The sequence below is a fragment of the Triturus cristatus genome, chromosome 6 (assembly GCF_964204655.1).
Source record: "Triturus cristatus chromosome 6, aTriCri1.1, whole genome shotgun sequence".
Lineage (NCBI taxonomy): Eukaryota > Metazoa > Chordata > Amphibia > Caudata > Salamandridae > Triturus > Triturus cristatus.
In genome coordinates this window covers 887,981,000-887,995,782 of record NC_140589.1, presented here as the reverse complement: position 1 = coordinate 887,995,782, position 14,783 = coordinate 887,981,000, and the positions used below count along the sequence as shown (strand labels likewise).

The 14,783-nt window shown below is 45.2% G+C and overlaps 1 protein-coding gene across 9 annotated transcripts in view; it reads left to right on the top strand.

Moving 5' to 3' along the window:
- The window catches only part of MAP7 (microtubule associated protein 7), a 733,773-nt gene that overhangs the window by 341,136 nt on the left and 377,854 nt on the right, over positions 1-14,783 (top strand). For all 9 annotated transcript variants that reach the window (XM_085611524.1, XM_085611525.1, XM_085611526.1 and 6 more), the window contains one exon: positions 8,162-8,218. In XM_085611524.1, the coding sequence (XP_085467650.1) occupies positions 8,162-8,218 (57 nt within the window). The remainder of the gene's footprint in view (positions 1-8,161; positions 8,219-14,783) is intronic.

Here is a 14,783-nt window from a genome sequence, read left to right as displayed (position 1 = left end):
CGCTTCTATGTCCCATCATGTCTCAGAAGTTACAGCTATGTACGTTCATTTTTACTGGAGCAAGAGGAAGCTGTGCATAAGTAAAACACCACATGCATATTCGTCCAACGAGGTGGTAGAGCTGCTTATGACTTTGATGAAGATTCCCTTACAGGAGACCTAGGTTTACAGGTAAATAACATTTGCTTCTCCGGGGGATCCCCATCAGTAGTCATAAGCACTGAATAGAATAACAAGCCCATCCCACTAAAAAGGCTGAAGAATGAGTAAAACTACATTATTACCTACAAAGATTCCTCAAGGAAGCCTATCCAAATTAAGACAATAGTGTCTTGTAAATACATGGGCAGACCTCCCTGTAGTGAAGTTACAGCTTCTAAAAAGGTGCTTTCCGAGTCAAATGTTGTGAAGATGCCTTATGCATAGACTCAAATGGTGGACGCATGAATTTGGAAAGGACAGTGTTAATCTCCCATGGTAAATGTGGGGATCTATTAGATGGAAATACATCTCCAATACCCTCCCCGAAAACAGGTATTTAAACAAAGTTTGTGAATGAGATTTTCGGTATGCAGTGATTGCTGTAAGGTATATCATAGTTGATGAAAAGTGAAATCTAAATCTTGCTAGGTAAAGAAAGTAAGAAATTGCCACATCTTTCTGACTTCTGAGAGATCTTGCTTTGAATACACCATTACAGAGCCTTTTCAATTTGAAAGTGTTTGATGATCTTGTAGGAATACGTTTTGCTGCTTTCAAAATATCCATAGAGTCCTGTGGCAAATTCAAATGCCTCTATTGTAAGAATTACAGATCTAATCCCCAAACTTGTAAAGGAGATCTGGTCTTCATAGGAGTCTTCTGTGTGGGCAATTAGATCATCCTGGTTTTACAGTGGGACAGCTTGATCGACACAGTTGGGATCACACAGACGGAGAAAATCAGTAAAGAAACCTACCTCACCAGTCTTTCATAAGGGGAAAAAACCATAGGTTTCAGGGACGTTATAGTTAAAAAATAGCATTTAAAAACCTTAGAAATTCACTGAAAAAACCACAGGTTTCAGGGATGTTATAGTTAGTTAGACGTTTCACTCGTACAAAACCATAGAAATTCGGCCGTTATAGTTAGTTCAGCTGATGTCACAGACCATGTCATGAATGATGTAATATGTGACGTCATCAGCAGTGCATTGCGGGGGTGCGAGTTATAGTTAGCTGAACTAACTATAACGGCCAAATTTCTCTGGTTTTGTACGAGTGAAATGTCCAACTAACTAGAACATCCCTGAAACCTGTCTTTTTCAGTGAATTTCTAAGGTTTTTTTAAATGCTAATTTTTAACTATAACGTCCCTGAAACCTATGGTTTTTCAGTGAATTTCAAAGGTTTTTTAAATGCTAATTTCTCACTATAACGTCCCTGAAACTGGTGTTTTTTTCAATGAATTTCAAAGGTTTTTTAAATGCTAATTTCTAACTATGCCTACAAAGGTAGGACGTGCAGAAAATGGAAGAAAGGCACAAAAAGAAGCAAGAGAAATGCAGAAAGAGGCAACAGAAGTCCAGAAAGTCGAAGAAATGTGCAGAAAGAAGCAAGAGATGTGCACAAAGAACCAACAGAGAAGCAGAAAGAGGCCTTGTTGCAAAGTCATACTATGCCCCCAACTTTTTGCTGATGGGTACTGGTGGTAACTGACGGACTAACCAGGCCCGGAGCCAGTGCTATGCTTAAGGACACTTAGAATACAGTGAAAACACGTACATACACTAGGGTACACTATGGGTTGGGGTACCCCTGTGAGTGGCATGACCTCCCCTGTATGGCCCTAGTACATAATAGGACAGGGGGATTAAAACTACCTCTAACTAAGAGGTACAGAAGGAGGCAAGAGAAGTACAGAAAGAAGCTACACAGGTGCCGAAAGAGGCGAGAGAGGTGCAGAAAAAAGCAAATGAAGTGCAGAAAGAGGCAAGTGAGGTGCAGAAAGAAGCAAGAGCAGTGCAGAAAGAACCAACAGAGTTATAAAAAGAGGCAATAGGGGTGCAGAAAGGGGTAGGAGAGGTGCACAAAGAGGCAAGAGAAGTACAGAAAGAGGCAGGAGGGGTGCAGAAAGAAAGAAGAGAAGTGCAGAAAGAGGCAAGAGAATTGCTGAAAGAAGCTACAGAGGTGTAGAAAGAAGCAAGAGAAGTGCAGAAAGAGGCAAGTAAGGTGCAGATAGAAGCAAGAGCAGTGCAGAAAGAACCAACAGAGGTGGAAGAGGGGTGGGGAGCGAGGCAAGAGGGGGCAAAAAAGGTAGGATGAGTGCACAAAGAAGAGAGGTACACAAAAAAGGCAGTAGGGTTGCACAAAGAAGGAAGAGAAGTGCAGAAAAAGCCAAGAAAAGTACAGAAAGAGGCAAAAGAGGTACATAAAGAGACAATAGGGGTGCAGAAAGGAGCAAGACAGGTGCAGAAAGGAGCATCAAAAGTGCAGAATGAAGCAACAGGGGTGCAGAAAGAGGCAAGAGAAGTGCACAAAGAGGCAAGAGAATTACTGAAAGAAGCAACAGAGGTGTAGAAAGAAGCAAGCAAAGTGCATAAAGAGGCAAGTGAAATGCAAAAACAGGCAGGAAAGATACAGAAAGAGGGAAGACGAGTGCATAAAGAGGCAACAGACGTGCAGAAAGAGGGAAGAGAACTGCAGAAAAAGGCAAGAAAAGTGCAGAAAGAGGCACATAAAGAGACAACACGGGTGCAGAAAGAAGCAGGGAAAATGCAGAATGAAGCAACAGGGGTGTAGAAAGGGTCAAGGGAAGTGTAGAAAGGAGCTGGTGAGGTGCAGAAAGAGGCAAAAGAGGTGCATAAAGATGCAAGAGAATTGCTGAAAGAAGCAACAGAGGTGTAGAAAGAAGCAAGAAAAGTGCAGAAAGAGGCAAGTTAGATGCAAAAACAGGCAGGAAAGATACAGAAAGAGGGAAGAATAGTGCATAAAGAGGCAACAGGGGTCCAGAAAGAAGCCAATGAGGTGCAGAAAGAGGCAACAGACGTCCGGCAAGAGGGAAGAGAACTGCAGAAAAAGGCAAGAAAAGTGAGACCACACAGGTACAGAAAGAAGCAACTGAGGTGCAGAAAGAGGCAACAGACATGCAGAAAGAGGGAAGAGAACTGCAGAAAGTAGCATGGGAAGTTCAAAATGAAGCAAGAGAGGGGCAGAAAGGTAGAGAAATAGGAAGAAAGGCACAGAAAAAAGCAAGTGAGCTGCAGAAAGAGTCAAGAGAAGAGCAAAAAGAGTCAAGAGAGGTGCATCAAGTGGCAAGCGAGGTGCAGAAAGAGGCAAGCGAGGTACAGAAAGAAGAGAGTGAGCTGCAGAAAGAACCAAGAGAAGTGCAGAAAGAGGCAAGAGAGGTGTAGAAAGAAGAGGGTGAGCTGCAGAAATAAGCAAGAGATGTCCAGACAGAGGCAAAAGAGGAGCAGAAAGAGGTAACAGGTGCAGAAAGAGGCAAGAGATGTGCAGGAAGAAGAGATGTGCAGAAAGAAGAGAGGTGCAGAAAGAGGCAAGAGTGGTGCAGAAAGAGGCAAGAGAGGTGCAGAAGGAGGTAAGAGATGTGCAGAAAGATGCAAGAGAGGTATAGAAAGAGGCAAGAGTGGTGCAGAAAGCGGCAAGACAGGTGCAGAAAGAAACAAATGAGGTGCAGAAAGAAGAGGATGAGCTTCAGGAAGAGGCAAGAGAGGTGCAGAATGAGGCAAGAGATGTGCAGAAAGAAGAAAAAGAGGTGCCGAAAGAGGTAAGAGGTGTAGAAAGAGTCATGAGAGGTACAGAAAGAAGAAGAAATGTGCAGAAAGAAGCAAGTGAGCTGCAGAAAGAGGCAAGAGAAGAGGAAAAAGTCAAGAGAGTTACATCAAAACGCAAGAGTTGCAGAAAGAGGAAGAAATGTTCAGAAAGAGGCAAGATAGGTGCAGAAAGAGGCAGGAGAGAAGAGGCAAGAGAGGTGCAGAAAGAGGCAAGAGACGTGCAGAAAAAGGAGAGAAAGGTGTACAGAAAGAAAAGTGATCTGCAAGAAAGGTGCATAAAGAAGAGAGTGAGCTGCAGAAAGAGGGAAGAGAGGTGCAGAAAGAAGAGTGATCTACAGAAAGAGGCAAGAGAGGTGCGGGATGATGCAAGAGGCGTAGAAAGAGGCAAGAGAGGTGCAGAAAGACACGAGAGGTGCAAAAGAGGCAAGAGAGGTACAGATAGAAGAGAGTGAGGTGCAGAAAGAGGCAAGAGAGGTGCAGAAAGAGGCAAGAGATGTGCAGAAAGAGACAAGAGACAACTAGATTGCTAACATTCTATATTTTTTACAAAAGTGTGGTACGCCTGACATCATCTTGATGTAATCAAAACTGTAATACCTAAAGCATTTCCTTTAGAAATTATAGAAATGAGAGGGTCTTATTTGCATAGTAATTATGGTTAGTGCTCTAAAATACTAAAATGAGGACATATTTTCTGAGTTCTCAAATAGCGACAAAGCACTTTAAAATTATTTATTATCTGTATGCTTTTTTTATCCAGTTGACCACTTGATTAAATGTTATGCTTAGGGGAGAGAATGTGGTGTTACTTCCGGAGCTGCAGACTTTGCAACTGGGGAACCAAGGTGGAGTTTCTGCTTCAGCTCGACATTCTGTGAATCTGGTCAAATCACGTAATCTCCCCATGCCTACAACCACAATGAGTTTGTCCTTGTATGATGTAACCAATGCTCATGTAAAGCTCCCCAATATCTGACCAGCGTGCACTATATAAAACTGCAAAAAAACAAGAGATAAAAAGTGTTTTCCACACTTCTGTCATTGGGCTATACGTGGGCTACATTTGGGTGTTATTTGTGCTACATTTGGGCTCCTTTTTCTCTGGTGGCCTTCTTGGGAGACTTCATTAAACTTTATTCGATCTGATTTAGAAACATAGATCATAAAAGTGTACATAAAAACAGTAAATCCTCTTAATACAATACAGTGAGAATTAATAAAACCAGTTGGTAAAAACAGGTGTTACAAAGCCCGGTTCAGAGCAACTTCAGGTTAACAGTATAGTAAAGTTCAATGTTTCGAAAGATAAATCTCATGTACTTCGTGCAAAATGCACAATAAGGGGTCCAAGTAAGATGCAACGCTCCAATACCATACCAGTCTGCACTATATAAAACTGCAAAAAAACAAAAAAGTGTTTTGTACACTTCTGTCATTGGGCTATATGTGGGCTACATCTGGGTGATTTTTGAGCTACATTTGGGCTCTTTTTTCTCTCGTGGCCATCTTGGGAGACTTATTTCTTATAAAGTTTCATAATTTCCTCATTTACTGCAGTCTCCTCAGTAGGATATGCTTTCAGTTTTTTAATTTGATTCCATCAAGAAGGCATTCAGATGTGTCATGCATTTGCCATAAATTAAGAATGTTAGCACTCTAGTTGCTCATTAGATCACTGTAGTAAAGCTACTGCTCACCAGTGAGTTAACTGGAAGTCTACTGATGGTATTGAAAGTGATTGTTTCAGTCTACATGTCAGAATTTTCTAATGAAATAGAAGAGGATTTAAGATCTCACTTAAAACATGCCCTCATTTTTCTTTCTGCAGCACTAACCATAATTTCTATCGCAAAATAAACCCCCTCATTTTGATCCTTTTTAAATTAAATGTTTTAAGTGTTACCAGTTTATTAAAATCAAGATGCCTTCAGGTGTCCCATAATTTTGTCATAAGTAAGACTGTTAGCGCTAGCTGCAGTAGAACACAAAGGAATCAACTGACAGTCTCTGCCCTTGTTGGATGTACATGTTTTACTGAGAATGTCATACTTCATTCTCACATGACTGAGAAAGATAATGTGAATTTACAGAAAATATGATCTCATTTTAGCTTCTCGGGCACCTTCCAAACCTCTATGGGACAAGCATGAGAAAAGAGTTTTCTCTCAAACATGATTAATGATATCACAGCAGAAGGTTTTTCACAGGGTAAATTCACCTAAGAACACACCACAATTGCTCAAATTAGTATGGTACCATCAACAAATGAATTCTAATGTAACTAAAGTCTGTTATCACCCTTTATAGTTCTCCTTTTGGTGACCCTCAAAATCTTCTTTTCACTACTGTGCATTTCAATGGGGTGCTATCATCTATATTGGTCCCAAGATGGCTGCCAGCAATTACAGGATGAAGTGCTGACAGCCAATCAGATCTCACGATGAGATGTCATTAGGCTCCGCCCAGATATCGAAAGTTTTCTTTTTTTAATTTCCCAGGAACTACTGAATGGATTTACGCCATTTAAAAAAAAGGTCGCTTTCTGAACCAAGGGCTACCTTTTTGCCCAATTTGGTGTAATTCCGTTCAGCAGTTCGGGCTGTAGCCCTGTCTAACGTTTCCAATGGAAATTAACATGGGGAAAATGCGTTTTGGGTCCCCGCTTTTTTCTCGGCCCCCGCTTGACGATTCACCCCAAAACTTTCAAGAGCTGACCGAAGCGCCCCACTAGTTTTGAAAATTTTGCGATGATTCGTCAACCGGCGCCAAAGTTATTGGGAAAAGAATAAATGTTTTTTGAATAGAAACGAGGTCTTAACTATAACTATAACTACCTACTAGCGACCACCAGTAGGTGATATATATATATGTGTGTATAGCTGTCCTTAAATTTTAAGAAACGTGTACAACCATCACTAACATATGCACAGACCATGTAGAATTGATTGCATGGGCACTATGCTGGGCTACTTCACATTCAATTTGATGTTTTTCTGGTGATCTCATACATTGTCTCTACTGTTACGAGAACTGGTGTGATGTTATTTATGTGCTCTATGAAGAAGCCTCATCAAGAGCCGTATGGATTTTGGATGACTTGAAGATGTAGCCAGCATTAAAGGAACATCAGCAGCGAGTAGCCTTCTTGAGGCAAGAGTAACTACTCTCCGAATAATCAATATTGTGACCCCAATTGGGTCACCTAAGGGCATTAGCCAAGACCTCTTGATTTTACTAAAGTTATATATGTAATATACTTAAGGGTGCTTTGACTCAATCGTCTTTATCCATTGGTCTCTTCTTGTGTCGTTCACACTTTTCTTCCGCCCACTACAGTATACAACATGGGGCATCCCACCTCAGCAAATGGCTAACTTCACTGTGAGAGACCGCATTTTGCCCTTTCACAAGGAGCATATACACCAAAGCAGTTACTTTAAGTGCTTGCTATTTAGGAGCAGAAAAATATTTGTGCTTTTAGCCAATGTGCTTTTTTAAATTGCGGACCTGGTAGCTTAGTGAAGATTAAAGATTTGTAAAAACTATGACCAAACAAAACAGGCATTGACAAAGGCAAAATGAAGGTGGCCATTGCCCACCTATTGGCTTTGCAATAATTTTTCCTGAAAAGAGCAATGAGGTGATAAATCAGCAGTGGGAATTAGTGACACCGAAGAAGCAGAGAATAGGGACCGTGGTGCGGACAAATTTGTTAATTGATATTTCGCTGGTCAATTCGTTTTAGGCAAGTGTTTTTAGAATTCTTTTCAAATTACATTAGCTTATCAGTGACTTGAATAATTACGAAAGGTATCAGAGAACAGTGGTTTTTGCCAGAGTGCCAGGTGTTCTAAGGCCTATTTTTAAGAAACAAAATGCTGTGTTTGAGGAGGGAAGATGGGTTTGCAAAAACATTTGAAAACATAGACGTAATTTACTTATTAAATATTAGAGCTGAGCTCCTACTTTGCATTGTGGGTGTGTGTGGGGAGAGGCAGTTACTTGGATGTGTAAAATGGTATTTACAAATTGTGCAATGGTCGGTTAAGGGAGTGGTGTAGAAAATGGTGCAAGCAGAACATTGTGAAAATTGATACCAGGAGAAAAGAGTGAGATCCTGAAGAGGTTGAAGAACTTGTATCAAAGCTTGTATTTACCTCCTGACATAACTCTTCTCTAACCTATGATGTTTTTAAACACTGTAGGACAGTTGACGTTCATTTTTCGTCCCCACCGCCTTCTCTCAATCAAATAAATAAGTAGAGACCGCTAAGGAGCATATGTTGTCATTTTCACCTGATTCTAAAACTGTGCCATGATTTGGCCGTATTTAATTGTGGCTGTGCCAGAAGCCAGCTATAAATATATTTTTTTGTTTTCATTTTGTAGCTGCTGTGCCTGACCTTCCGTGCAGGACTGGAGGAAGGGACATTGAGCGCTGGAGAAGTGAGTTTTTTTTTTAGTTTTAAGAATTTAATATGTTGTATGTTACATTTTTTTCTCCTGCCATCTCCTTTGCATTGTTAGTGTGATAAATGAAACACAAAACTAGCTTTCCAGCTGGTAATAATTCATTATGAAGAAGCAGCATCGTATCCTCTGGTAGAGCCAGCGGTGCTCTTGGACATCTAGGCAGAAGGGCGTTGACTAAAAAGGGTCCTTCCTATTGCATGGGCATCTGCAAGTATCCGAAGACTTGGTTTTACCTTGGTGATTAAAAAATTGTAAATTACTTGTACATATTGTGGAGAGCTGCACAGTATGTATAGCAGTCCTTTTAGTTGCAAACATGATGGCTATAATTTCCTCCTAGCTATGCTGGTATGGCCAAAGACGCAGACTCTTAGAAATCTGAAATCAAACTCGTGCTATGAAAGATGCTTACTACCACTAGGCTTGCATTAGCAAATGCTCGGGTGCAGCAAACCACTCAAAACTATTTTACAATGCTATAATTTAATGTCAAGATGGTGTATTCTGTGACTGTAAAGCAAACATCGGCTTTTAAATGTTTTCAGTTTTAATCTGATATACAATAAAGTAATAGTTTGATTTCATGTACAGCAACATGCAAGGTAGGTTTCACAGGCATTCTTTGAGCTAAACACTGACGTATTTTTACACGTCATATTTTATTCTTTGTATAAACAGGAAATACATCTACAGCTATTTGTAACAGCCATATTAAAGACATTCAAAGTAAGCCTGTTTCAGGTTTCGCACCTCAACAACCTAATATCAAACACAAGAATTCTGCAAAATCTATTAATCGCCCAAATAAGAACAGCCAGTGAAACTCATCCAATTTGGTGCCCATGCCACATTTGACTTGCTCTTGATACTTTGCAGTTTCTCAATCTTTCACTATAGTACACATACCAGACCAGACATTTCATGCAACAGTTCCGTCACTGGGACCACTTCCTGCATTTCATCATCCACCTTCAGATTTCTGTACATCCTTCAGTCACTAGGAATGTCCAAGGTAGTCTCTGGCCCATAGCACATGCCAGTTACACCTTAGATCTCACACACTATACAGACAGCTTCACAAATGTGGCACCCTCTGCTTCTCACCAGGACAGATTGCTATAGAATTTCGCTCAAAATCCATTTCTACTTTATCTCTACAATCAGTATCTTAAAGGAAACAGTAAGACATTGGCCCCAAATGACCAAAGATGAACTAATTGCACTCTTGTTTCAATAAGAGTCACCAAATTCAGTGCAGGTACCACACTAAATCAACCCATTACCTATTGAAGTTTGGCCTCAACACATCTCTACATCTGTGAAATAGCACAAAGCCAAGTGGTTTACCCCATAGATCACACAGACCAGATTAAAAAAAGAAAGTTGGAAAGAACGTGAAAGAATTACATTCTCTAATTAAATTACACATTGCCCCTCAAAGCAATGCCCTTGACTGCTGACTCCCAACAAGAGCTCAGCAAAATCCAGATAAGATCCTAATTCAAATGCAATTTCTGCAACAATGTCCCCCTAACAAGAGGTTGTTATGACTGATCCTTCTTCTGTTCCTTAGTAGATAACACCCATCCTAGCATCAACCTTTGATGCCGTCTTACCACTCACTGTTTTCTTTTCTCCTCCTTCTGTTAGCATTATTATGTCTCCATCAGTCTTGTTTGACTTTCTATTTAACTTCTCCTCAGAAAAGTCAGTCACCAGATTCCTGCTTCATGCTTTCTCTGGGAGAATCTTCAAAAGCACTGTAGCCTTCCTTCCAGCAAAACTGAATAAATTACAACTTCACCACTTCCTCTCATCAGGCGCCCATACTTTCCAAGAACAATCATTACCTATTTTATCAAAAAGCTAATTTCCAGTATCTCCAAGCTTTCCTCGACTGCAAACCTCATTGAACAGTTCCTAAAAATGCATTGAAGACCATCTCTTTTCAACTACTTCTGTGGTGTCTCTGCCAAGCAGAAAGATTTTAATCTATTTTATTCAGCTTTTTTATGATCTTAGTGTAATCTCTGATGCTAGCAGAATGTGTGGCTCTACTCTGCCCCACTTATCTGTAAGCTTCAGTACTGTTAGTTGCAACACACCTCTCCATCATCTTTCAGATGTTGGATTCCAAAACACTGTGCTAGATTTGACCAAACCATTCTTCCAGACGGAACTGAAGCAACTTCTTCCATCCTTACCCATCACAGCACAGCAGCTCTTTTGTTCCTGTGCTTCCTCTATTTTCTTCAAAGTTTACTGCCAATTTCCATCCTCCCCAATCAGTTTATTTGCTTCATTTTCTAAAAGGATATACGCACCACACACATTTATCTGAGACTAGGCACTCTTGATGCTGATTCCGTGACTTTGCCTTCCAACTGAACCATTATTGTCAGCCCATTTACAGCTTGATGCAAAATTGTTGGCTTAAACTGAACTCTGAGAAATTAGTTCAATTCCTTTAACGACTCAACTTGTATATGATCTGTCATAATAGGTTCTTGTCCACATTCAAGTGAGACAGTAAAGAGCTTTGTATTTTTCGTAAACTTCATCGTTTACCTTGCTGCAACTGTGCAACCTGTTTTACCTTGCACTGCTTAATGCATCTAAAGCACACACTTAGTTCATGAAATGATGAGGTTCCAAAGTCCCTGATTCTGTGGTTTCTTTAGATTAAGAGGTTGAAATGGTGGCCTTTCCCTCTTAGAGTGACCAAACTGCAGTGGCAGCCTTGAACAGAAGCAGGAAGGTGAGCCAGCAGGCAATACATAGAGGCAAGAGACACTGCAGAACTAGGGCAGAATAACCAGAGATCTGGAGACCAAGCAGTTACCCGAAGGAGAGGAGAAAGCAACAGGTGGCTGATGGGCTTATAGCATAGTGAAAGATTTAGGGTAAGGAATGCAGAAAGGAGGAGGAGCCTAGCGCGCAACCAAGATGGCCGCGTAGGTGCGAGGCTCCCGAGGACCTCCGTGACCTCCTACATAAATCCTGAAAATATCCTGTCCTAGATGAGGGGACTGTGTTGGTGAGCCCGAGCTGAGGTGTCACCCGTTTTCCGTTTCCAAATTGGACCTCGGACACCGGCGGGAGCACTGATTGAGGTTTGCGGCCTTCTCCACGCCGGCCCCCCGGATTGGAGTTGCGGGGCGATCCGGAGACAAAGTGATCAACAGCGGCGGGCAGGGCTGGGCGACTCGCGTACCCCGCACTTTCACTTTCGCTTTTGCACCCTCCTTGCTGCTCGGGCGAGGTTGGGTTGCGGGGCGGTGTGCGGTGGTGTGGCCTCGTTGGGGTGCCCTGCTGGCCCGCCGGCTGTGATCCGTCCTGCGGACCTGTGGTGGCCCCCCCCGGAGCCCGTGAACTGGTTTGTCGGCCTTTTCCGAGGTGATTGGCACGATTTGGGGACTGAAACCATGTCCACAAAGCAAGATGGCGACCGGGCAAAGGTGAAATCGACCCGCCGTGGCGCGGCCCATCAGTCCAACAGCATGGACCGCTACACCCTCCAGAAGGGATCTCCCGAGGTGCCGCATCGGTCCCCTGAGGGCCCGACTGATGTTCCTACGCTGCCCGCGGATCTGACCCTACGAGATGTTATGGGCGCTATCGCCGAGATGAAGGCCTCGGTGGACCAGCGCTTTGACACACTGGCGCAAAAGATTGACTCGGTCCACGTGGATGTTGGCCTGGTGAGGGCCGATTTATCCAAGACCAATGACCGGGTCGATTCTTTGGCCCACACCACTTCGGGCCTTACGGCGGACGTGGCGGCCCTCCAAAAGGAGGTGCGCCGGCTCGGCCAGGCGAGCGCCCTGATGGATCGTCGACTGGAGGATTCCGAGGGTCGGGCCCGGAGGAACAATGTCCGCATTGTCGGGGTGCCGGAGGGACGTGAGGAGGCGGCGGCGGACCTGTTTGTGGAGGATCTGATTCTCACCCATCTCCAGCCCCGGGGGCTGAGTAAATTCTTTGCGGTGGAACGTGCCCACAGGGTTCCCGGAGGAAGACCTAAGGCCGGAGCCCCTCCGCGGCCTCTCATTGCCCGGATTTTCAACTTTCGGGACAGAGACGCTATCCTTCAGACTTCTAGGCAACAAGGACCGGTCAGACTTGACAATATGGATGTGAACTTCTATCCTGATTTCACCCCAGCGGTCCAGAAGCAGAGACTGAGCTTTCTCGGAGTCAAACGTCGTCTACGGGACCTGAACCTCAAGTATGCGATGCTTTTTCCAGCTAAGTTGCGGGTGGAGGTGGATGGCCGCACGCACTTTTTTGATCGTCCCGAGGCAGCCGGGGACTGGTTGGACTCCTTGCCCGGGGATCGGGGCCGGGGGGGTGGGGGGGGGCGCGGTTGGAGGGGAGGGCTCGCCGGATCAGGACTGAGGGACTAATAGTAGGCCTTGCTCTGGACAACATTGTCGTCATTTTTGACTGTTCGTTAAGTCTCCCTCCTGTGGAGGTGGTACGGGGTCTCTTGGGGGCTCTCCCTCCTCCTCTGGGGGACTAGTTAGTTTAATCATTCATGGGGCGACAGGCACACTGCACTTTGGGGGGGCTATTTGGCCTCATGCAGGGGAGCAGGGAGGGGGGAGTTCTGTTGGGATGGGTGGGTTGGGGTGGGGTGTTGTTTGTTTTTACCGCAAGGCAAACCCTTTATTGTATTTGTGTTTTTAAGGTGCTCTCGGGGGGACGAATGATGGCTTCTGTATGTGATGGGGGGTAGGGACCTGACTTTATTGTCCTGGAACGTTAACGGACTGGGGGATAGGATTAAGCGAGGTGTGGTCCTGCAGTATTTGAAACGACTTTCGCCAGATGTGGTCTTTCTGCAGGAGACACACCTTATTGGTAATTCCTTTTGTGCCATGAATCGGCGTGGCTATCGTTTGGTGGCCCACTCGGGCTTCACGTCGGGCTCACGGGGGGTGGGCATCATGGTGAAGAACTCGCTCCCGTTGGAAATAGACGAGGTGCGCCATGATGAGAGGGGACGCTACACTGTCTTAGTGGGGGGAATGGAGGGTAAAGTAGTTGTCTTTGTATCAGTGTACGTCCCACCGGGGTTACAGTCCACGACTTTTGCAGACCTAGGGCGCCTCCTCCTTGACCTTCCGGGGGGGCTTCTGGTGGTTGGGGGGGACTTCAATGCGGTGGTTTCTGGGACCGTGGATCGTCACCCCCCTAGGGACCTCCCCCGGGCGCAGGCGTGGCTGTCCGGCTTCTTAGATACACTGGGATTGGTGGACTGCTGGCGCTTAAAACATCCCGCGCAGCTGCAGTACACTTTCCACTCGGGTGCCCATGGTAGCCTCTCACGGCTTGATTATGTCCTTGTCCCTGCGGCCTATGTCGGGAGGGTAGGAGAGGTGCGCCATTTGGCGCGGGGTATTTCAGATCACTCCCCGCTCCTGTTGCACGTTGATGTCTTCCCGAGGGGGGAGGGCAGAGTAGCTCCAATCAATGCCTGGTACCTGCGCGACCCCACCATTCGCGCTGATTTGATTAAATCCTTGCAGCGGTATTTCGATGAGAATGTGGGGTCCGTCCCTTCGGCTATCTCCCTGTGGGAAGCTTTCAAAACAGTTCTTAGAGGGGAGGCCCTCTCCTTTATTTCCCATGCCCGGAGGCGCGAGCAGGAGGAGGTGACCCGGGTGGAGGCCGAAATCGCTGAATTGGAGGGTGATCTAGGGGGTGGGGTGACGGATGCTGCACTACATGTCCTACAACTTAAGCAGGCGGCCTACAGGGCCCTCGTCACGGAGGCGGCCAGGGGCCTCTATAGAGAGCAACAGGGGCGACTGTATGATGTGGGAGATAAGGCTGGTAAACTGCTTGCATGGTTGGATAAAAAGGAGAGAGCGAGTCGTGTGGTCCCGCTGATTGAGAGGATGGATGGTGTGCGTGTCACCGAGCCAGAAGACATCGTCTCTTGTTTCGCGGATTATTTTCGCGAGGTGTATTCCCCGGTTTCTCCCTGCTCGGAGGATGATTCCCATGCCCTGCTGAGGGATATCGCGCTGCCTTCCCTTTCGGTGGAGGACAGGGTGTCGTTAGATGCCGCTCCTACCGCCGACGAAATTGCCCTCGCCATACGCTCGGTCGCATCCGGCAAGGCCATGGGCCCGAACGGCATCCCTATCGAGTTGTATAAGCTGCGACCGGATGTACTGGCACCCCACCTCCGTGCGATGTTCCTGGCGGCCCACTCGCTGGGCTCCCTCCCGCCGGACCAACGTCTGGCTACAATCGTGGTGATCCACAAGGAGGGGAGACCTCGAGACCGGGTTACATCCTACCGGCCTATCTCGCTCTTGAATGCGGAGCCCAAAATCCTCGCCAAGGTGCTAGCCAACCGGCTGGTCGGCGTGGTGGGCGACCTGGTCCACCAAGACCAGTCCGGCTTTATTCCCCATCGCAACACGGCCTTTAATCTGCGGCGCTTGCATTGGGTGCTCGCGCGTGTCCCGTTTGTGCGGGAGCCGGCCATATTGGCGTCCTTAGACGCCACCATGGCGTTTGACAC